Source organism: Amborella trichopoda, chromosome 1, assembly GCF_054954075.1.
Source record: "Amborella trichopoda isolate Santa Cruz 75 chromosome 1, AtrichopodaSantaCruz75HAP2 v2.0, whole genome shotgun sequence".
In the NCBI taxonomy this organism is placed as follows: domain Eukaryota; kingdom Viridiplantae; phylum Streptophyta; class Magnoliopsida; order Amborellales; family Amborellaceae; genus Amborella; species Amborella trichopoda.
In genome coordinates, this window is record NC_142336.1 from 3,087,854 (window position 1) to 3,112,683 (window position 24,830).

The 24,830-nt window shown below is 35.2% G+C and overlaps 2 protein-coding genes across 7 annotated transcripts; one reads left to right on the top strand and one right to left on the bottom strand.

Moving 5' to 3' along the window:
* Positions 1-5,743: 5,743 nt before the first annotated feature.
* On the top strand, positions 5,744-8,798 carry LOC18427081 (F-box protein At4g18380). Its single transcript, XM_088855753.1, has 2 exons — positions 5,744-6,631; positions 6,821-8,798. Exon 2 carries the CDS (start codon positions 7,399-7,401, stop codon positions 8,443-8,445), a length of 1,047 nt encoding a protein of 348 aa, XP_088711879.1. The 5' UTR covers positions 5,744-6,631; positions 6,821-7,398; the 3' UTR covers positions 8,446-8,798.
* A 4,101-nt stretch (positions 8,799-12,899) lies between these two features.
* Positions 12,900-20,607, bottom strand: LOC18427082 (Chaperone DnaJ-domain superfamily protein). Of its 6 annotated transcripts, none has more exons than XR_002279735.2 (4): positions 20,107-20,607; positions 18,927-18,996; positions 13,432-13,594; positions 12,900-13,242 (listed from the first exon to the last, which is right to left on the bottom strand). XR_002279735.2 is itself a non-coding variant. In XM_020662801.2 (4 exons), the coding sequence occupies exons 1-4, from the start codon at positions 20,493-20,495 to the stop codon at positions 13,212-13,214; spliced, it is 564 nt and encodes a 187-aa protein (XP_020518460.1). In that variant the 5' UTR covers positions 20,496-20,607; the 3' UTR covers positions 12,900-13,211. The 6 variants fall into 6 exon arrangements, 4 of the variants coding, with proteins under 4 accessions (XP_020518460.1, XP_020518459.1, XP_006836202.2 ...); XR_016047617.1 differs by having other exon boundaries at positions 12,900-13,320; XM_020662801.2 differs by lacking the exon at positions 13,432-13,594 and adding an exon at positions 17,841-17,914.
* Positions 20,608-24,830: the final 4,223 nt, after the last annotated feature.

Consider the following 24,830-nt stretch of genomic DNA (forward strand, 5'->3'; position numbering starts at 1 on the left):
TCAAATTCTTTATTTTTGAGAATTTATATATATATATTTTATTTAATTTTTAAATACCAGTTGATCATCAAAACCGCCCAAAACTGAAACTGACCAGTGACAGGTTCCAATATAACCGGACGATTAGCAGTTAGATCGTTCGGTTTTGTGAACAATGCTTTTCAACAACTCTTTCTCGTGGTCCGAGATTTATTAATGGTGGTTTTTCTTGTTTATAGTGTAATTAAGGCTCATCTCTCTTTCTTTCTCTCTCTAAAATGTAGATCTCTTCATTGTATTCAGGAGCTTACATCAAGGTTCCACCGGCTTCAAGCCGACTAGCACCATCCATTGCCTCACCAAAGGGCAAATGCACATGGTGGACTTGACCTAGTGACTTAATCAGCGTTTTGACTACCCTGGGCAGCGACCACTTGACTTACCTTTTGCCAATTCAATGGCGGATCGATCAACTAATGACTCCCTCTTCTTCTTTTTCATCATCATCATCATAGCATTTTTTCAATTAATTGGATCGGCTACATGAATTTCAGTTTACTATTTTGTTTTATTAAGGAACATACTTTAGTGAAGTCAAAAATCTCATATCTTCTCACTACTTCCAACTATATCTTTTTGGCCCTACATTTTATTTTAAATTTTGTAAAGGTTTTATAGACAGTTTTTTTACAACCAACACACTTATACATAAATTTTGTGAGAATAAATGCAAGAGATCGGTCTGCCTACCGAAAAAACGTAGGGTAGATGGCCTTCTTGAATCTAAAGCATTCAGGACATTGCGACTCACTATTTGGTGTTAATACTTTCTTGCAAATCCGTGGACCTCAAAATTTAAGCCATATACACTTGACCTAGGTACAAAAAAAAAAAAAAAAAGAAATGAAACACCCTTACTCTTGTCGGCAAACTTTATCCGGTGATTCAATATGAGCCATTAGACAGAAAACCAAAACATCCCTGCTCTTGTTGGTGAGCACTAGCCTTCCAAATTATACTAAGTGATTCAATCTAAGTCTTGTGGCGTATACTCTTCCATGGGCTGAAGGGCTCCCAATAAATTTAAAATCCATGTTCAATCTTAATCATAAATTTAAAACTCTAAAAATAATGCAGATCAAGCAGGCACTTGAGAATATTAAAAATAGATGGTTTAGATATTTCTTACAAGATACACTACTTTTATAATCTAATTTTTTTTTTTTTTTTTTTCTATATGTCCATAAATATTGAGGTTAAGATAATCAATTGGAGGGTTTTCTAACTTCGAAACACTCATGCCTGATAATTTCTTAAATGCACCTTATTTCTATATTATAGAGTTGTAACGTTATATAAACCTTTTTTCTTAATTAAAAAAAAAAACTCATAAAATAAAAGGATTTGTTTTGGAGAGATCTAATAATAGGGGTTAGATGATCAATTATTTTCAAACTGTTAATTATTGTTAGAGTCTTGGATTGTAAAGGCAAAGGTTTTTGGTAATAAGGCCACAATTAGTCACAAAAATTACCCTTAAACCACAAAGCAACCCTCCAACGGTCAGGATACACCGAAACCTCACTTGACAATTCTCCACCGTCCGATCTCAAAGGCCACTCTCCAACTGCCACTACAAAAGCCCCTGGCCACTTGGGGATTATTTCGTTATATGGAGGAATCTAGTGGGCATTTTAGTCCGCATAAGAAAACATTGCCTTTTACCTAGGGTTTCGCGCCGCTTCCTTGAAATAATCTCCACCGAGATTCTGCCACGTGGCGTCGAGAGCCGTTTGGCGATTGTGACCACGCCGTTCGATTTCCTTCGCAAAATATTTCTCATGCTGTCACTGATAACGGAAATGCCCTTAAACTTTTACACATGCAGTTCAAAAAAATTAAGGAAAATTGTTTCATGCGGGCTCAACCGCATTCCAACATATGCAGTCCTGAAAGTTAAGATGGATGCAAGTAGGTGTTCCATCGAACAACAAACAGTAAAAACTAACGGTCTAAATGTTTTTTTACTAAAATTATTATTTTTAATTTTAAAAATTTATTCAGTTTTTCATATTCATGATCTCTAAGTTAGAGATTACATGTTCTTAAAAATTAAGTTTTAAAATCCATCTCAAAAATAGATTTATTAATAGGTCCACATTTCTACCAGCTTGGCCGCATAGAAACTGGGTTCAAAAATTAATTTTATTTGTAAAGTGTCGATAATGTGACATGTAGTTTTGTGATATATCTATCATGCCCTTGTTATTTTTTTCTTTTTTCTTTTTTTACATGAAATTAAGCTCCATCATGGTCTGTTCCAACCTAATCTTGCTGGTCCCAACCCGAAAAGCAGTAGGAAGGTTGTGTTAGGCTGGCAACTAGCGTAATTTTGCTAAATCTATTTCATAATCTTGATTCGATGTCAGATTGAGGGTATAGCCTAGGGGTGGCAACAGGTCGGGTCGGGTCTAGACTCAGACCCAAAAAAAGATATGGGACCGAGACTTGTACCAAGACTCGACCCAAAAAATTAGAATATCTATGTATTTTATTATATTGAAATATATTTCATATATTGGGATACATTACTGGACGCGGACTCGGAGCCAGACTCGAATAGTGTTCGGGTCCAAGATTTGAACTCGACCGGACTTGCCGGGTCCAATTTTTGGACCCATACCTGGGGTGGACCTAGGGGTGTATTATTATTTGTATTTGAAGTCTAATTAGAACTAGGGTGGACCTAAGGGTGTATTATTATTTGTATTTGAAGTCTAAAAAAATTCTCTTACAATTGATGTAGAATAGGGTCCATGTAGAAATTAGTTCCCTATTAAAAATTAAATTTTGAGATGGACTTTTTAACCCAATTTTTAAGGACATATAATCTCTAACATGGAGATCATGAATATGAAAATTAAATAAATTTTAAAAATTAAAAGTAATATTTTATTAAAAAAACATTTAGACCGTTAGCTTCAACTATTTTTAGATGGAGCACTCATATGCATCCATCTTAAAGATGGATGCTTTATACCTTGGGGGACGCAAATGTAGAAATGTGTCCCTATGTATCCCTCGATGCATAGAACAATTTTCCATAGAATAATGGTAAACGTGTAGTTGCTCGATTCCACATTTGATTGCTAAAGGTGAATTTAGCATTTTTCTACCAAATATTAATCACCTTACTAGTGTTTTAAAGGACCTGGTTTCTATGCGGTCAAGCCCGTATATGTAGAAATGCGGGCTTCTTAATAAATCTATTTTTGAAATGCATTTTGAGACTTAATTTTAAGGATATGTAATCTCTAACATGGAGATCATAAATATGCAAAAAAAATTAAAAACTAAAATAATAATTCAAGTAAAAAAACATTTGGACTGTTAGTTTCCATTGTTTTATATGGAACACCTACTTGCATTTATCTTTAAGATTGATTCTTTATACTTTCTAGATTGCATATATAGAAATGCAGTCCAACCTATATGAAACAATTTTCCTGTTTTAAAACATAAAACTATGGTAAATTGCACACCCACATATTCCAACCAGGATACACTAGATTGATGATTCAAATAAGGCGAATTAGCGTTTGAGCCCAACTAAAAACACAAAGAAGTGAAGGAAAAATACTCTTTTATAGGCATGTTTGAAGATGTTAAGTCATTCTATGTATAAATTACATATAGAGGGCCAGCCAACACATCGATCCAGTCCAAGAATCAAACGATGACCTACAATTCTCAATCCAAATCAATGATTTTTCAAACACGCTATCTTACGATATAACATTTACAATTAAAAAAAGTAGTGAGAAAAGATACAAAGACTTATGACCTTACTGACAGTATAACCATTAATAAAGCAGAATAGCGGATCAAGATTCACGTAACCGGCTTCAATTAGTTGAAAAAAGCTCGATGATGATGAATAAAAGAAAGGGGAATCCTTCTCAGCCATGGCAATAACATTAGTTTCTCTATTTTTAGTGGTTTCTTTTTCTTTCTATCCTAAGTCACCTATCCTTTTGTGGTTTTTAAGTATCTCTTTTCTCTCTCTGCACTAATTTCTCTCTTTCTATACTTTTAAGGTTTTAAGTCGGTCTCTCTTGTAGGCACATAGTATCTCTCTTTGTTTTATTGGTTTTTCTTTCTTTAGCCCAAGCCACCTATCCTTTTGAAGTGGTTTTGAGCATGTATATTCTCTCTCTACACTACTATTTCTTTTTTTTTTTCTCTCTCTATAGAAATTTATCTTTCTTTTTGTAGCCTAAGCAACCTTATCTTTCCTTTCCCCATAATTAATACATACAGGATAAGATGAGCAAACTACCACCCCTTCCTCTTCTTCTCTATACCACAAATTACATGACTAACAAATTCTCACTAAACAAATAAATATAAATCAGTATCAATCTCGATTAGATAGGAAAAGGCTTTGACGACGATGATGAAAGAAATAGAAATCAATAAAAAACATACATACACCAGTGCTTAAAAATTCATAATTGGCCAAGGTCCAATTTTTTATTCTCCGATCTAACTTAAGTAACTGGAAAATTTTGCAATGAAAATTTTAAAAATTAGAGAACCAAAAAATTAAGCGATTCCAAGGATTCTCAGTCCATTATCATTCTCCTCACAATCTTGAGCCGACTCTGACAATTCCGATTCAAATTGACGATTTTTTAATCATTAGGCTAAAGATATTCCATTTACATATTAAATAATTTTCATGCCTCCAATTTATGCATAAACTATCTTATAAGATCTAAATCCCATTTCTTATTGGAAAAATCTTATCTAAGGTCTCTATAAGATGCATCTAAAAAGTCCTCTAGAAGAGGGTGTTCCAAAATTTAGAAACCCACGACTCGATCTTGAGATACATGAATATGAAAAAAAAAAAAATTGAAGTCTTTAAAATATTGCATCTTACGACAAGTGATTTGGACGGCCTATTTTAAAGATTTTTAAGTGTTTATAGATATATTCGATCTATATTATTCGTGAAATGATAGGGTTTCTATGAGTCAGCCAACTCATACTGTACATATGAGGGCCCCCACTTACACCTATCGTAAAATGGATTTTTAATCCAAAACTTCAGGGATTCATGATCTAGGTTAAGATGATCATGAATATAAAAAAATATAATTTTTTTAAAAATTGATGGATGTCGGTGAGTTAGCAGGCTCTTACACTCGTTGGATCTTGAATAGCTTTTCCTATTTAAAATTCTAAATTTTATAACTACAAATAAAAATAGACTTTGAAGCTATTGTAATATTTTTATAGATTGTATACAATGAGACCTAATGCTTTGGATACAAGGAGGTCACAATTACTTATAACCAAAATCTGATACTTAAGGCGTGACATAAAGTTTGAAAAAATTTCTTTTGAAATTTGAGTTTGATTAATAAAATAAATGTATCTACCAAATTCAAGATTAATTGTGAACATCTTATACCAAAAGTAAATGACCCCATTACATACTTTTTTATATTTTTTACATCAAAAATATATCTTGAAACAAAATTTAGAGAGAATGTGTGCAAGTATAAAGAGGGCCTTTTTTAAACCTCGTCGTTTTTAATTTTCATATAAAAATTTGAGAGAAATAGTCAGGGACAAATAAGAGAATTGCACTATTACTCAATGTTATTTCCGTCGAATTCAATACGTTCATACGCTACTCCGTAACGGCGACGTTACGAACCTGTCCTATAAAATGAAGGCCTGTGCTCCCGCCCTTGTGGCTAATCTTGAGCGCGTAGAAAAGCTAAGGAAACAAGGAAGAGAGAGAAAGAGAGGAAGAGAGAGAAAGGAGGAGAAAAGGCAAATCTGTAATTACTTCTCTCTTGTGGCGGATTCCTCTCTATATCAGACGTTAATTTGGCCGGGAAATCCTTTTTCCCTGCGATTTGTGGCGGATTCCTCTCTCTCTCTCTCTCGATATCAGCAACTTTGGCCGGGAAATGCTTTTTTCAGGCGATTTTCAATGATTCCTGTCATCTTACGGGAGAGTTTTGATTCATTGTTCTAGGGTGAATCTCCTGCCTTTTCCTGTGGTTTCCCGCCAGTTTGTCCGTTTTCTGACTTTTTATCTGGCTGTGAGGGATACAGAAATCAACCATTTTGATGGTTTTCTGAGAGCATTTGGTGGTTTTTCGGTTGGTTTGTGAGCCCTTAGGCAATTTTCTTGAGGTTACTGGCCCAATTGCTGCTGGATTCGGCCTGAATATCTTTTATCCTTTATCTGGGATTTCAGGCAGGGTGCCTTAGGGTTGTTCTTCTGATTTCCTCTGATTCGGTTTGTGCCCGAATTTAACAAATTCAGGCCGGTACTTACTGGAGTCCGGCAATTAGGGAGAGTCTTCGAAATTTTTCTCACTGGAAACCCTAATTTTGCGCTCTCTATGTGTTTCTGCACTGGTTCTTAGGCGAGTTTGGTTCCGGATTTTGAATCTTCCTTTTTCTGGCACCAGGGTTCTCTGTTTCAAAGCTTTCTCCTGATATCTTATTGATTGGTTTTTGTGGTTTAAGAGATTACAAATGTTGCTGAAGCTCTATTTTCTTTCGCACTACAGATCCAGATAAGGGTTTTTCCAGCTTAAAATCCACCATATACAGCGATACAAAGGTAAGCCATCTTTAGGTGCTGTTTATTTTCAGGGTTTCAAAGGCACCTGGTTCGCAATTATGTCAGGATTTGTGAAATATAGTGTACTTAACGTTTTCTCTTGTTTATGATGCGGCCTAATCTGGGATTTTTATCATAATCTCTTCTTGAGTAATTTGTGGGATTACTGGTTTCATGCATTCTTCGTAGGTGTAAATTGGGCAGAAAATTGTATGCTTCCGGGATTTCATCTGGTCAAGATAAAAATCCTGAAGATCTATGGTCATAGAGTGTGTGATTCCCAAATTGTAAGTGACTTTGAAATTGGGGGATTTTGAAGGATCATTTGATTGATCAATTTTTAATTAGGAAATTTGAAGGACTGGTTTCCAATTTGGAGGATTTGGATTTCACAAGTGCAAACAGTCACCGGTTAGCAGAAGTTGAAGCTTAGCGAAGAAATATGTAATTTGTGTGCCAAGCATTGGAAGCTTTGGAGAATCATTTATACCTCAATCCCTTTTTTGGAAGCCGGAGGTAATGAATGATGACCCAAGTTAACTTCAAATTTTGAATGAATCTTTCTGGCCTTCAAAGCCTGCTCTGTTTTTCTGGTATTTATTGGTGATCATCGAAGATACTTTCCAAAATTACTGAATTGTACACTCTTTTTTTAGTCTCATAGGAGTTGTGTGAATTTCCTATAGAGCACCCTGTGAACCTTGTTGACTCTACTTCTAGAAACGAGTCTTTATTCTGGATAAAGTGGCTGCTACTTCAGCCCATAAATGCAGACCAAACCCAGAATCTCCCCTTCTTATCCTATCCCTGAAGACCACTTCGACAGATTACCTGACTCTTTGCTCCTCATCATCTTCAACAAACTAGAGGACGTCAAATCTCTTGGCCGATGCTTTGCAGTCTCGAAACGATTCAATTCCCTTATACCCGAAGTCCACAATGTGCTGGTAAAGTTCGATTGTGTAATCTCAGGAACAGATGATGATGACCCCAACTCTTCTATTCTCCCTAGACCTAGAAACCTCTTCTCCCATTTCTTCAAACTCATGCTTGGTGCCTTTCTAAAGCCGTTCCATAGCCTTCGAACTAACAACAACAAGCCTCTTTTCCCTCAATTAGCTCACCATTCACCAGCCCAAGTCCTTAGAAATTTCCACCATGTCCACCATCTTCGGATTGTACTTCCTACTGGTGATCTTGGAACCGATGATGGGGTCCTCCTCAAATGGAAAGCTGAATTTGGAAGCACCCTTCATAGTTGTGTCATTTTAGGGGGAACCAAGATGGAGAAGAAACCTGTTTCAGACCATGAACCCCTTGATGACAATGGGAGCTTCCCTGAATCTTTCTACACAAATGGGGGGTTGAAATTGAGAGTGGTTTGGACCATAAGCTCACTCATCGCAGCCTCAGCTAGGCATTACTTTCTTCAACAAATAATTCGGGAGCACCCAACTTTGAAGAGCCTGGTTTTGACCGATGCAGATGGGCAAGGGACATTGAGTATGGGTATTGAACAGTTGAGAGAGTTCAGAGAGAAGCCATTAGCTGCTTCTGCGGGTTCTAGCCGAACCCAAGTTCCAGCATTGAATATGAAGTTGAGATATGCTCCTTATTTGGAGTTACCTGATGGTATGGGGATGCAAGGGGCCACTTTGGTGGCAATTAAGCCGTCCGGTGAGCTGGGGAGTGGTGGGAATAGTAAGAGAGAAGCAGAGGCTTTTGTTTGTGGAGCTTTTGATGGGCCCTTTAAGGCAGCAGTGAAGGCGCTTGTGAAGAGGCGGACATATCTGTTGGAGATGAACTCATTCTAGTTTGAGAGGCATACACAGTTTTGCTTGGGTTATGAGGTATCCATGTGCCTCTCTCTCTCTTGTTTTGTATATTCGCTGTGGTAACGGTTCGTTTACATACACACATACTTATAGTCACATTCAAAATTGCTTGTATTCTTTGTGCGTCTCTGCGCATGTGTGTGTGAAAGAGAGAGCATTGTTTTGCTAATTCTCGTATGCGGCGAGCTGGTTATGTCTAGTCTACTGGTATAGGAAGATTGACCTCAGACAGCGATGTAGGTTTTGAAGCTTAATTCTGTTGTGGGCATCCTTGTGTACATATTAAATACTTTCACTTTGTTTTTCTTTGAATGAACAGTAAAATTTAGTCCTTTGAAGTGTCATGGTCTGTGTACTAGGTCCTGATATCTAGTTGAACAGCAAAACTTTTTGTAGTTCAAAAATTCTCGCTCTCTTTTACGAGGATTTTCGTCATTACAGTTATTGGAAGATAAGTCTTTTTGTCAAGTGTTTTGTCCATTGCCACAGTTCAAGATAATCCCATTTCTGGTGTTCCTTTCTTTCCAACGAGTGTTCTACATAGTCGAAGCAGGTGCCGACTCGAGGACCCCGTGAATTTTAATAAGACAAATTTTACTTTCAAAAAACTGGCGGACTTGTGATTCTGTGGTGTTTTCGCAAGGAATCACCATACTTCTGATCCGGCCTGACTCTGGCGAGTTGGACAGGCGATTTATGAAACACTGTTTGTTCATCACTCTTTGGCTGAAATAATGTTGTGGCCAAGAATATCAGCAAACAGTTTCTGTTTGTTACTCTTTTGTGAAGGGTGCGGTTTCCTTAGGGTCGCAGCTTTACCATATATGATAAACTGTCTCGAAAGCCCACATGAAAATGGGGGTGGCAATGGACACGACCAAACCAGGGAGCCCATGGGTAGACCCGATCTTGGGTCCAAGTATGGTTCCAAATTCTCCGACCCGAAAGGTCGGGGATCCGACCCAAATAATATAGGTATATGTAGATATTCATAAATGTTGCCAATACATTTGTTTTTGCGAAATTTTCAGTTATTGCGTATAACAGAAAAGGAATTTTTAGTTATTGTGTAGAACAGTAAGGAATGTGGGTATCCATAAATGTTGTGCAATGCTGTAAATGTTGATATGGATATATGATGGTAAAAAGAGGGCAACAAAAATAAAAATAAAAATAAAGGACCTCATAGTCATAGGGTGGCAATCGACCTGACCAAACCCGGCAATTGACCTCGGGTCTGGGTATAGGTCCAAATTTTGGATCCAAAGGGTTCCGGTTCAAAACCTCGACCTAAATACTATTTAGGTCTTGATCCAGACCAGACCCATAGCCACTGTTAGATGAAAATGCAATTCCAGTTTGGAGCCCATGCAAATCTATTTCCCCCTTGGCAATTGAATTTGAAACTTCAAAAATAATGAAGATTTTTTTTTGTAGATAAGTGAGCCCTTCAGCAGTCCAAAAACTATGTTACAAATAAACCAATTTTAAGGTTATTTTCAAATCTGTTGTAGTCGAGCTTGAGATGATCGATTTGAAGGTTCTCCAATACTAAGCTGCATTTTACACTTTTCAATGAGATGTAAGCTGCGGCTTTATAAAGCTGCGCCTTGCGAAATACTTTCCTTTGAATAATGCTTGACATGTATGATGGTTATTAGGCTCATATGAAATGTTTGCTTATATCCTTTGCTCAATTCCATTTGTATATCTAATCATAAGAATATATTATTTTCTTCTCCTAACGTAGCTATAATGTGGCTTTAGGACCTACTACTCTTCATGAGCAGATATTTTGATTGATATCTGCTCATGAATTTTGATTGATATCAGCCAAATTCACGAGAAAAAGAGTAGGGATGGCAATGGACTCGACAGGTAGGCCCGACCTTGGATTTGGGTATGGGTCCAAATTTGGATTCGTAAAGTTGGGTTTTGGTTTAAGACCTGGACCAGAATACTATACGAGTCTAGATCCACCCTATAAGAGAGAGAGATAAATGATTTCTCATGTAATAGGTTATATTAACAAGAAATATTGTAAAGAAGATATTTTGCTTAACAAGAAATATCTAAAAAAGAAACAGGTTATATGAATAAGAAATATCAAAGAAATATCTGAGAAAGAAAGGGTCAAATATCCAATGGGATACTTGGGGTAACAAGTGAAAGATGTGGTGTTCCGGCAGATGCACGTGCTCCTTCGAGATAAAACTCATGTTAGGAATATTTTTGGAAGCCGGGGTGTACCTTTAACTAATAACTGACTTAAAATAAATAAATAAATGAAACAATTATATATATATATATAAAAAAGAACGGCAGTAATTTGGTAGTGGTCCCGCCTAACTAAGGTCTCAAGAGGGGTGGGCTGGAAATGGTCTTAACATTTGGCTTGTGCACAAAGTGGCTGCTCTCAAGACTCGAACGCATGTACTTATGTAGGCTACCCGAGCCTTTTACCATCACACCAATTATATATGTGCCTCGAAAAATTAACATCCCAAGATTGAACAAAAAAGTCTAATTTTTTTAGGAAAAAATCTAAGTGGTCAAGTACTTAAAATTATTATTATTTTCTTGAAAATAATTATCTAATTATACTTCAATAGATCCTAAAATTTCAGATAAAAAAAGATCTCCCTAGGTACTCTTTTGCCTTTGGGAGTTGTACAGTATGCTCCCAATACGTGCCCGACAAGGTGGTTGGAAACTAAAATGGCCACCTGGTAGACTTGTTGGAACTAAAAGAGGAAAATATCAACAAGGTGGTCGTCAAACCAATTCTAAGAATTGATGTGGTAGTGAGGTGGTTGGATCAACGAATATACTAACAAAACGATTTCTTCTAAACACCATTTCAGTTAGGCACCTATTCAATTATTTGCTTAAGGTACCCTATAATTAGAACATGATCAAGTGCGGCCATTGTGGTAATTTAGCTACTTATTTTACTCGAGCCAAATAACTTAAATAACCCTAATTATTGTGGGTTCCAAACTTGAAAAATGGTTTTCATTGAAAAATTATTAGTTTTAGAAAATGATTTATGTTTTTCCTTTAAGGCAGTTATTTTAAAAAATGGATCGATGTTTTGGATCGGTATTCTAAAAATCGGTATGGATCGATGAATCGGCAGTCCAGATTGCTGTGAAAAAAATAGTAAATCGGCGAAAAAACACGTGAAAAAATAATGAACCGGCCAAAAATTAGTCCGAATCGGTAAATCGACAATCCGGATCGTCGTTTTACCGTAGAACGGTCAGGTTCCCTTATAGATTAGATCGTTTTTCCATATATACGCAGAATTGGAATGAGGTGACCAATTCTCATGTCAGACCGGGGCAATTCCATGCCAACCCGTTTTCTAAATCATCGAGTGCACACATATTGTTTAGCATGTCATCAACGATCATGGATAGAAGTGTCACATCGAGTATGAGGTTGGATCAAAATTGGGGTTGTTTTATGCATGCGTATTATGCTTAACATGGCTAACCAGGCATACTGGATTTTGACATGAAGTGGACATTAAGATTCTTTGAAATATATTCACATTCATTGATGTGAATATGTGGACATCAAGATTCTTTTAAATACATTCACATTCATTGATGTGAATATGTGATTAGATGTTCATTCATGTATTGTATATTTATTTGTAGGAAAAAATTTATATAAGGTGCTAATCTTAGACTATAGAAGCAAGGTGCACAGAGAAGGTTGTTCTAATGTTTGAAAATCCTCCAATTGTTATCATCTCGACTCGAGATTTATGGATGAGGAAAAAAAAAATTTAAGTCTTAAAAATAGTTTTTCTACCACATTATCTGAGCCATCAATTTTCAAAATTTTCGAGTGTTTGTAGATCCACTTAAACGTCATCGATTTTGGAATATTAATTTCATAATTAAGGATGGCAATAGATTTTCATGCACCAATAATATAAGATTGACCTAATACAAACATCACGCTTGTTTGTATGCGTATGCTCATGCATAGAGCTGGCAATGGACGGTTGGATAAGTCCTAAAAAACCAGATGGGCCCCAGAAAACCAAGCTGGGGCCACAAGAGTTGGTCTGAAGGCAGCTAGGGTCAAGCCACCTTGGTTCTAGGGCAGGCGGTGCTGGACCAGGCCAATCTTAGGCTGAGGTCATGGCTGGCCTTGTCCTGGGCCTGGTCATTTTCACTTTTTTAAACATCATTTTGTCAAATTCCACGAGGCCTGGTCTAGGCTTGGCCAAGTAGTAAGGTGCCCAGGGTCCATGCCCATCAGCTCAGGACCGACCTCTTGTGATCTAGGATATCATCATCGTCATCATCGTCAAAGCCTTTTCTCAAATAATTGGGTCGGCTACACGAATCCTAGTCCTCAAACCTAGGAAATATGAGAAGTAATATGGAAAGAAGACATTCCCCAACCTGATGGTATTGAAGACAAAGAACGGAGAAGAATACTTCATTCATGTTTAGAATACAAGAACCATCACATAGTGAATACATAATGAATGCTCAGAATAATACAAAAGCAAAATAAGAAATTATCACAGCATTTAAAAGAACTGCAAAGAGAACTTTAACATTCAAAAAAGAACTGCAGAGAGCACACTATTAGGCACCTTTGCTACAAGAATCAGAACTCATCTCTCCACCTTTTCAGTGAGGACATAAAATCCTTTATACACATTTGAGTGTTATCCATTTGAATGCTCTTCTATTCGACTTTTTCCCTGCGCTTCCTCTCTATAGACTCCATTGCTTCTTCAAATGATTTCTGCATTTGAACAATCAGACATGCTTAAATCTTCAATTCGAGAGAGAGAGAGAGTGAGAAATCCACCTCTCCCATTTTCTGCATTTGATAATCGGACATGCTGTGAATCTTCAATTGGAGAAAGAGAGAGAGATCCACCTCTCTCATTAGCAACAAGCTAGGATAAAACCAAAAAGTGAAAATAATAACCTCCTGTCTCATTTTCTGCGCCCCGTGGCCCGAATCTATGGAATCTCCTGCCACTGAGCCAGGTTATTGATGAAAGCACCTTTGACACAACCTAGGTGGTCACTTGATGGCAAAAACCTTGACGGAAGACACCATATCCCCCCACCTTCATTTGGGAGACTGCCTGGTCATTTTAATCTATGTTTGTAAGTGTTACTCATCAATCTCCACTGACCAAATGAATAGATGATCGAGATGGCATAGGAGGATACTCTTATGATCCTCATACAGGTGGACTGCAAGTTTCTCGAAATCAAATGATCAAAATAAAGAAGGCCACAGGTATTGAGCATCTATCAAGGTTCAAGGCTAATTTCTCCATCCATCTTGAAAAACAAGCGAAATAAAATCTTAGTGGTTGGCATCAAACTTCTAAAATAGATGGGATCATAATATTTAGAAGAGATCTGACTATGGAAAACTTGGTAAAGCGACCAACTAATGTGTCCACCTGGTAATCGAAGGATTAGGACTTGGACACATCCCAAATTAGTGCAATTCCATCTCTGCATAAGCTTCATGAATTTGCAGCTCCAAAACCACTACAGATGATGATCTTTAAAGAAATAAAATGAATAGTTCAAAAAACAGAAAGAGCCCCAAGATGGACCATTTTTAAGACTCAATGCTCTTTTTTTTTTTTTTTCTCAGATTCATAATAGGGGTGGTCTAGATGACAGACCTGCAAATATTGGATCCAAGATCCATATCCAAGATGGATTTTGGGAGGGGGTGGATTCACTGTAACAGGTGCATCCCTGGACGAACCTTAACCCTACCCTTTTAAGTGCAGTTCTCTAGGCTTCTAATTACTGCCTAAGCCCATGTTGGCAGATTTGGGACATGGGACCTGGTGACTCAGGATGGCAACAACATGGTACATTGAGATCCAACGCAACAAAATAAAATATTTCTCAGGGACAATAAATTATCGAATATCTCTCTCTCTCTCTCTCTCTCTCTCTCTCTCTCTCTCTCTCTCTCTCCCCTTTACAAGTTTCTCCTTAGACATGCACTTGTACAGGGAGCACCATATCTATCCAAGTCCTGCATATATATGTCTACTCCCTTCTTTCAGCTGTATCTTTTCACAAAGGAATAAATGCTACCTAGAGAAAACCCATGCCCAGATTGTTATGAACTTTTTGCAGAAAGTATCATTGGGAATGAGCTACAAGAATCATGAATCAAATGGCATAGAAATGGCTTGTTGAATATCTAAGTGTGTTCATAAATCTGTGGCTTTCAATTTGTAAAATTGATCTTACATACATCAAGTTGTCCATTTATGAAAGTAAAAATCATTTTAAAACCCAAAATGATATTGGATTGGCCCTCAAACTGTACTGATCCGGGATTGGCAACTCGTCACCTAGATCAGCGATTCTCTGGGTTAAAAGAAATAAAAAAATAAAAAAGAGTTATTTGACTTGGATCGCCGATTTCACTGACAGACTCGCTTGGGTCACTGACAGAACTTGGTGTTTCCCATCGAGTTGGACCAATTCCTAGTTCTATAAAGGATCTGGGTGGGTTGGTCTCCAACTGAATGCAATCTGGATCGGTAATTCCTGATCCAGATCTGTGGATTTAGAACCCTCGTAAAAATGTTTGTGAAGTTGAGGCTCCCTATGGTGAAGATGATATTATACTCAAAGGCTGTGTGCATTTTGAAGCAAAAATGAGTATAGAATTGAGGCTTTCATAGGGTTAGAATTAGTATTACCCAGACACTCCATTTTTATTCTAGTATTGTATTTCGACACGCCTAGACACGTAGAATACACGTTATTCATATGTATGCTAAGTTTCACCCCGACACGGCGTGTCGAATTTTTAGACACGTGGTGTCCTATTTGATTGTATAGTGAAAGTGGCAATTCGTGGGACTCGAACCCATGACCATTTCAAATGGCATTAAAATTAATAACCACTATGTCATCCATTTTAAGTACGTACATTTATGGCATATATATCACTCGTTGAATTATGATATCAGAAATGAAAAAGGCTTTGAAGAAGATGAAGATAGGAAAGGCTTTAGGACCATATGGTATCCTGATAGAGGTATGGAAGTGCATGGGGGAGATTGTCATTGACTAGATGACCAAGTTGCTCAACAAAATGTTGAGAACAAATAAGATGCTAGGCGAATAGAGGAAAAGTACTATGGTACCTATTTACAAGTACAAAAAAGATATACAAAATTGTGCGAATTATTGAGGGATCAAACTTATGAGCCACACTATGAAGTTGTAGAAAAGAGTGATTGAGTAACAACTAATGAATGAAACAAGTGTATCAAAAAACTAATTCGGTTTTCTACCAGAAAGGTCAACAGTTAAGGCTATTTTCCTACCTAGGCAACCGATTGATAAGTTTAGGGCAAATGGAAAAGACCTCCAAATGGTCTTTGTTGATTTAAAGAAAACTTATGATAGAGTACCTCGAGATTTAATTTGGTGGCTATTAAAAAAAAAAACGTCTCTAGATAGAAAATCGACTTGGTGAGAGACATGTACGAGAGAGCGCTAATTGGTGTGTGAACAACTAATGGAGAGAGGAGTGAATTTTCAGCGACAATAGGTCCATATTTGGGGTCAACATTGAGCCCATACCTCTTTGTCTTAGTTGTGGAGGACTTAACTGGGTACCTACAAGATATGGTACCGTGGTGTATGTTTTTTCGCGAACGAAATAGTTTTGATTGATGAAACCCGAAGCGGCGTCAACTCAAAATTAGAACTTTGGAGGGATGCTCAAGAATCTAAAGGTTTTAAAATTAGCCTGACTAAGATAGAATATAAATACAAGTTTAATAATGATACGAGTAGAGATGAGGTAGTAGTGAAGATTGACGAGCAAGAAATACCAAAAAGAGCGCACTTTCGATATCTAGGGGCGATAACCAGAAAAATAGAGAAATTGAAGAAGATGTCGCACATATAATTAAAGCTGGGTGGGCAAATTGGAGATGTGCAGCCGAGGTTTTATGTGATCACCACATAAAACTAAAAGGGAAGTTCTATAGGAGAGTTGTGAGACCGGCTTTGTATTATGGGGCGAAATGTTGGACGGTCAAGAAACGACATACCCATAAGATGAGTGTAGCTGAGATGAGGATGTCGAGATGGATAAGTGGCAAGATAAGAAGGGATAGAGTTCAAAATGAAAGTAGACTTAGGTGGGCTAGCCATGTGCAGCGCAAACCCAGTAAGGCATTTGTTAGGAGGTGCGAGTTGTCTCAAGTGAAATGCTCAAAAAGGGTAATGGGTAAGCTCAAAAGGACATGGTTAGAAGTAGTGAGAAAAGATAAGGGGACATATGGCCTCACTGAAAGTATGGCCCTTGCTACAGCAAAATGGTGGACCAGGATTCATGTAGCCGACCCCAAATAGTTGGGAAAAGGCTCTAATGATGATGTTGATAATGATGAAGATATTACTTATTGAATTCATTATAGCTACTAACTAAATTCGGATGCCATAAATGCTTAATGGTGCATTTATTATCCTCAAAGCAATAATTAGAAAGTAACAATTAAAGACATGCATATCTTTTTGCATGCCCGCTAATGCATGAAAATCCTATATGCTCTTATAATGTTTGCCCTTTAATGTATGGGCAATTGCCCATGCATATACTTATAATTTTGTTTTTTAATATCTTACTATAATTATCATAAGCATATCCTTATTCATATAATTTATTGCCATATTTTAATTGGTACATATGGACTCAAAAAAATACCATCTTTTATAAAACATGTTTTAATTTAAAATGTGGTTTATAATATAAAATGTAAATTACTCTTTATGCGATTTGCACTTGCAAGATTCAAATTTTGAAATTAATTGATGTAATTAAGTATCAAAGATTTTATTTGTGTGTGTGCAATTGTACAGACGCACCGATATTGTACTGGATTTTTGGGACGACGTACTAGATAATCAATACTCATACTAGGTATTACACCCGTGTTGGTGTCCATGTACACTGATTAAAATGGTTATATATATAGATATAAGGCTGTGTATCTCTAAAGGTAAAAATGTATGTAAATTGAGCCTTTGAGTCTAGAAGTAGCAAGAAGAAATAAGAGCTCTTCTCACATATGGCAAGCTTATTGTGCAACTAGTTGAACATGATTAGATGGCGATAGGGTGATAAATGAGTCAAATGATATTTCCAGGTCAAAGGAATTATCTTTCTTTCACTTCCCTAAAGGTGCTAATAAGAACATACAGATTAAGAGTTTCAAACCCCAATAAGCATGTTAGAAACACCTCATCAATAGCAAATGAAACAACAAGCTCCCAGAAACGATACTTTGCATCTGATAGGAGTGAAAGGTTAGTAAGAGGCTAAACCTTGGCCTGGAGTATTTTCCCCCATTTTCTGAATATTGGCATGGGCTTTTCAAAGTGACAACTCCACCATATAGCTGCTATAGAAGAACATCATGGAGGTGTACTCTCAAATCTCAAGAAAATACAATGAGAATTGCCGGTTAAAGAAACTTTACTAGTCGCTTGCATTAGTAGAGTCAATACCTCTTGAATGGTGAATCGAGTTCAATATGCTGTGGTTTGTGATATTATATTTTATGAGATAAGCCAATGCATATATACCAAGAAAAAGAAAAAACGTAATTCACATTGAACAATTCCTCATAAATAACATGTTTTTGACTCATTTTGCTACTAACGTCCATATTCTGCAAATATTTATATAGATAATTTTATTTCATTCATCAAAAGTAAAAATTCTTTGATGAAGTTAGCCCATTCGTGTGTCTGCCATGATTTCAAGGCTTTTAGGTAACCCGAACATATCCCAAATCGTTAAAAATTCATTTCCACTTCAGATCTATGATTTCGGAGCTCCAAAAACAGGGCAGATCTGATGATCCTTTGAAAATTGAATGAAAGGTGACTGACCATTTTTAAAGCTCAAAATTCATTTTTTTTTCAGATTAATGATTGTGGTAGTCTAGATGATGGACATGAGAGGTTTTGGATCCAAAATCTATCTTGGAGATGGATTTTGGAAGACTGGACTCACTACAATAGGTATGTCCCAAAACACACCTAAACCCTACCCTTACCAGAATTCATAACATTCCAAAAAGCTTCTTTCTCCAACTGCTTAATGAAAATCTACTGAGGGTGTGAATATACCATAGGTCTAACCATGAGAGACATACTTAAAGGGGGGAAAAAAAAATGACTGACATGCTGATTTGCCGTTTTCCTACTCAAGATACAAGAACGAATTCTTGATCAATGTATAAAACAAAAGACCACACGAAATTCATGAAAATCCAAATACATATTCAGACCATTCGAGCTTTTCATTTTCTCAAAAAAAAAAAAACGAAAGAAAGAAAAAAAATGATATCATAAAATTTACTAAAACCACAAAGAGGGAAATGGAAGAAAATAAATGTTACTCACCCCAGAGTTACGCATCTTCCATATTGCATCCCCACTTGTTTTTATGAAAACGGCCCCGCCAAACAAGATACTGAAGAAACAACACTGTCAGAACCAATAAATGTGTAAAGTTCAAGAAGCTAATCAATCCATATACCTACAAAGAGCATGCATGACAAGCAAAAAATATTATAAAATTCTATTATTAAACAGAAAAGAAGTAAAAAGAATTCAAAACGAAGTATAAGAAGCCAAAAGAAGAGAAAGGGAAATACAGTAATCATAAAATGGATGAAAGCATAAATGGATATTGATTGATGCTGAGGACATTTACATGAAGTTGATTGTGAGTTTATCAAGGGAGGCGTATAATTTCCTTGTTGCTGATATTAACAGTGGGAGTTTGTTTTTCTGATGGTAATTATAAAGAAGATTACAGTCTAATCTTCAATGGGCGTTACAGTGCAAGATCATTCTAGTTTTTAACTCTCTTTTTATTTATTTTGTGACTTCTACAATAAATAATCTACACCATTAAATTACCAAATTCATACATTTCACAATAGATATTAAATAATTTGATTCATATTTCGAAGCAGAAAACTGATAATCCACCCTGAAAAGAAATCAAATTTGTATTTCAAAACAAGCCATGATAACTTTTCCATCAGTAAAGAAAATTATTAAAGCCTCCTGAAATACATAGGTCCTGCTAAACCCTGGAACCATGAAAACCCCAACAATTTATATCTTGAATGATTATGAAAACCAAAATACAAACCAAAATTACATCAAGGACAATGCCACCACTTAAACTACAATACAAACAAAAATTCAAGTCCATTAAACCAAATTATAATAATAGACTACTCTTACAACTAACTTTATAGTGCATGGGCATGCCAAAAAAGAAAAGATTAACAAACTACAAACTTTGAGCAAATAATTCATCCCCAAGTCCACCAAAAATATCAAGGCAAAAATTCGAAGTCCTTCACATAACACATGATGACTATATATATATATATACCCACAAAAAACCCATTAGTGCTATTCTTAGATAGACAGAGAGAGAGAGAGAGAGAGAGAGAGAGAGAGAGAGAGAGAGAGAGAGAGAGAGAGAGAGTATCCATTTCAAAGGCCACCCAAAAGAGAAAAAGCTTGCATTTTTCATGTAGACAAGAAAGAACTCAAGAATTACCTTGCAAAGGCCACATTAAGAAGAAACCGCCTTTGGGTTAAGAACTGAAAAAGAATACCAGAATCAAACCCACTGTAATTACTGGACTTGGGTCTTGTTCTTGGTCTGTAAGAACTTTTATAGAAACCATAACTTCCTGAATAATTGACCCCTCTATTGAAAGGTCCCCTTCCTCTATCATAATTTGCCCTCTTTTTATCATCACCCAATATGTCATAAGCTTCTGAAATCTGCTTAAACCGGTGAATTGAGCTTTCTTTGATCTCTTTTGAGGAGTGGGTGTGCCTATCTGGGTGGAATTTCAGAGCTAGTTTCCTGAACGCTTCCTTGATCTCTTCCTTCGTGGCATCGCTCCTCAGCTCAAGGACCTTGTAGTGGTCCATATGCATGTAGCGAGAGACGGGAAATTTTAGAGAGAGGAAGAGAGAGGAATTTGAGAGAGAGAATTAGAGCCTACCTTCAGTCGAGAAATGCGGTTTAAATATTGGAAACCTTTGTGATAGCTTTAAAATATATTTTTATATTTATTTATAAATTTTAAAGCTTCGAAAATAGTATTGATTGACATATCTATCGAAACTTGAAAATCTAAAAAATTGACGGTTTAAAAATTAGTTATAAAATACTCTATGTCCAAAACTTACAATCTATTTTTTTCTCATGTCTTTGCATCTTGATGTCGAGATGATCAATTTGAAAATATTTGGGCATCAAAACAGCCTCTTCTAGTGAAATGTTTGAGGTAGGCTCAAATTTGATTGTTTAGAGCATTAGCTCTATATAAACTTTTTCCTTTTTTGAAAATATATAATTTTTAAGTTGGAAATCATGAATATGAATAAATAAATAAATTTTAAAAATTAAAATAGTAATTATATTAAAAAAAAAAAAAAAGTTTACGTAAGGATGCTACCTTATGATGTAGAACTATAGATGCCTCTCAAAAATCCATCGGAAAAAATAGTTTTAATGTTGAAAAACATTTTGATTGATCATCTCGACATCAAGATGTATGACTATGAAAATTAAAAGATTTTAAGTCTTAAAAATAATGCATTTTACAACATACTATCTATACTGTCTATTTTAAAGATTTTCATATGTTTATAGATCTACTTGATTTTAACCATTTTTTAAAATTTAAAATTTTGTAATTAGATATAAAAATAGATTTTGAGATATCCTAAGAACATTTTACATCAAAATTATATACCATGGTAAAATTTGAAGGTGCACCTTACCTCTACACCTACGAATGCATCCGTATACAAACTGCAGCATTAAGAAAATATTTGGACTATTAGTTTCAATTGTTTTTCAATGGACCACCTATTTGCATCAGTTTTTAAAATGGATGCCTTATACCTTTAGACCGCAAATTGTATAAATACCTTGATTCTTATTTATTGGAAGAAATAGTGTTTTAGAACCTGGATATATGGAGATTTTGGATAGATGAATCACCCATTCTTCAATTTGAAAATTGGTCCAAAAAATAGGAAATAAAAAATATTTCAAAGGAACAAGCCTTATTTCTAGTTCAAACAAAGAACGAGGTTAATCTGGACCGATTCCCAATTAAAAGTGATGATTCTCAATACAGATCACCAATTTTATAAATACTGAAAAGAAACTAGATCTATTTCTCTCCAGGCATCTGCTCTCCTTTGGGGAGAATTGGATTTTTGTTGTCAATTTCTCTAAGGAAAATGTATATATAAGGCCGAGGCCCTAAACAATCAAATTAACGTGTGACTTAAAAATTCACAAGATGTTGTTTAGATATTGAAAAATCCTCAATTCGACCATCTCAACTTCAAGATTAATGGACATGAGAAAAAATAAAATTCAAGTCTTGGAAATAGTGCATTTTATATAGCAAGTTTGTTTTGTACAGAAAATATTTTCACATGAAAAAATTATCTCATGTAGTTAGGAATGAAGATATTTTCACATCAATTAAGTGGCAATTGGTGTGAAAAGATGCATTGTGACCAATTGAGTCTGACGCTCAACCATATGAGAAAATTCTTTCGCATAAAAATATTTTTCTAAATATATTTTTACACAAAACAAACGTGATGTATTATCGAGACCGTCAATTTTCAAGTTTTTCAAATACTCGTAGATCTGCTCAATTCGCCATTTTTTAATATATAAATTTTATAATTAGAGAACAATAAATTTTCAAATCATCTTAAAAATTTCTAATATTAAAACAATATATGTCAGCACTATTTGAAGGTGAGCTTCAGGGCCTCAGCCTTATACAAACCATTACTTTATGTAAAGCAGGGTTACACACTTTGTGGGTAGTTGGAAGTAAGCTGCCACGACTTCTCTTCCTAGCCGTATATTTAACACAGAACCAAACAGCCTACATCTTTCCAACAAATGACCAAAACTCTTCCACTCATCAACAATTTTTGTAGGGTATGGCTGTAATGTTAAAAAAAAAAACAAAAAAGTAAAAAATACGAGGATTATGAATTATATCCGGTTAAAAAAAATATAAGGACCATTTAATTTGACATCTAATAACTAAAAATAATTGTAACATCTTTGTAAAAAACCGATAAAGTCTCGTAATATACAATCCTTATTAATAATTAACGAATTGACTCATTTTAATCCCAAAATTAGAGAATTTGTTTGTAGTGAGTTTTTTTAATGTATTTTTATCATTTGACGAAGTTGGTAAAATATTTGGCAATGAATATTCGTTTTTATATTTTTTTTAAAAAAAAATTATTATTAAAATACCCCTAAATACAAATCGATTTTTAAAAATTCATTTTTTCAATATTTTTTTAACTTCATTTGGATGTTGTTTATTTAATTATACTTTAAATATATTTTTCATAATTTTTAAATATTTTTTTAATTTTTTTAACACTTTTTTAACCTGGACTGTTTAATTAGACATGGTGAACCGACATGTTACTCGGACCTAACCCTTTGCTAGTTTCTGATTCCTGTTCGATTTGTCGAACACTGCTCCACCACAATGAGGAAAGTTGTTGGGTTTTCTTTGAGAACCCAAATAATTTTTTCGACCTCTCTTTCTCTCTCTCTCCACCAAGCTGTGCCTCTTTTTAGGTCGTTTGTAGCCCTTGGCCGAGTCCAGTTTCTCAGCCTGGGTTGTGTGTACAACTCAGGATATACAAAAAAGAAATACAAAAATTCAAAAATTGTAAAAAAATATATATATAAATGGTGTATATTTTTCTAAATGATTTGGATATTTTTAAAAATGATTGGTGGCCGTTTTGGGAAAGGTTTCTACACTTCTCTTACAGCATAGAAGATCTATGCTTGCCCTACCATCCAACTGTCCAATTTTGATCAAGAGAGCCACTCACCGTTTGATTTCAGATCCGACGACTCAAAATAATTTATTTTTAAGTTCTTTTTATATAAATTGTATGAATATGAAATTTAGTACGTGTCATCTTCTCATTGGGGAGCACCTATTAAAATATTAAAAATATTTTTTCGATAAAATATAATGACCAAAATACGCCTTGAAACTTTTAAGAGTATTTTAGTCATTTTATTTTATTGAAAATATTTATTATATATTTTTTGTTAGTGCGAGTTTAATAGAGGACTGAACATACAAAATTTGGTGTCAAAATAGTTTATAGAAAAAAAATTAAAAATAAAATATTGTAGAGACGTGACATTGTGATTGAGACAATCTTAGCCCTCCATTTAGAATGGAGGGGTGGGTAAAAGGGTATAAAAGTTTTATGTTGTAGGGGAGATATAGAAAGTGTTTTTGGCCGTAATCGCTATTCTTATATATATCATTTTTTAGATCATCTTTTAACATCTCCCCACCTATAAATCAGCATCTTTTAGATCCATTTTTTTTTATATAGTTTCCTTAGCTTATTTGGACCTCTTAAAGTTGCTTTAAGTTTAAAAAACGTTTGGAAAAAGTTTATATAATGTTGCAACCTTAAAATGTAGAATTAAATATGCACCTCAAAAATCCATTGAAAAAGGTTGTTTTAATGTTGAAAAACCCTCTAATTGATTATCTTGACGTCAAGATATATGAATATTTTAATTAAAAAAAAAAATCATAAAAATAGTGCATCTTTCAACACCATTCATTTTCAAGATTTTCATATGCTTATAGATCTACTTGATTTTAACCATTTTTGTAGTTTAAAATTTTCTAATTAGATATGAAAATAGATTTTCAAATAATCCGAAGAATTTTTTACACCAAAATTACATGTTATGATAAAATTTGGATGTGCATCTTAATTGAATTGTTTAAGGTTGGAACCTTATAGAAACCACACCTTTTTATTTTACTTTATTATTTTTTCTTTTTTTTATAATTTTCTTTTTTTATGTTTTATGAACTCTAGTGAGCCCACTCGAATTCGCCCAAGTTGAGTTTACACTACTTTATTGCTTCACATTTAGCTTTTCTCCCCCCTTACAATCTCTTTATTTCTCTCTCTCGTAGGCTTAGTTGACAACTCAATCTCTCTGTTCTCAAAAACTTTACCCACAAACCTCTCTCTCTCTCTCTCTCTCTCTCTCTCTCTAGGTGAGTCTGAGACAGACCACATCTAAGTCTCTAAATACCATATTACATTGTTGTGTCTTGATGTCATGCCGCAACCGTCTAGCAACATGTCTCTTACATGGCTACATCTCCAGTGACATTTCATTATTGACAGTTATGAGTTTCAATCTTTGCT

What these genes read in the sequence shown, in the direction of transcription:
- LOC18427081 (XM_088855753.1), top strand. Translation starts at nt 7,399, where the DNA reads ATGCAGACCAAACCCAGAATCTCCCCTTCTTATCCTATCCCTGAAGAC.
- LOC18427082 (XM_020662800.2), bottom strand. Translation starts at nt 20,495, where the DNA reads ATGCATATGGACCACTACAAGGTCCTTGAGCTGAGGAGCGATGCCACG. An exon ending in CTTAATGTGGCCTTTGCAAG is followed by an intron (nt 18,997 to 20,106) that starts GTAATTCTTGAG and finishes TTGTTTCTTCAG; the next exon opens with TATCTTGTTTGGCGGGGCCG. An exon ending in GGAAGATGCGTAACTCTGGG is followed by an intron (nt 17,918 to 18,926) that starts GTGAGTAACATT and finishes GTTCTTCTATAG; the next exon opens with CAGCTATATGGTGGAGTTGT.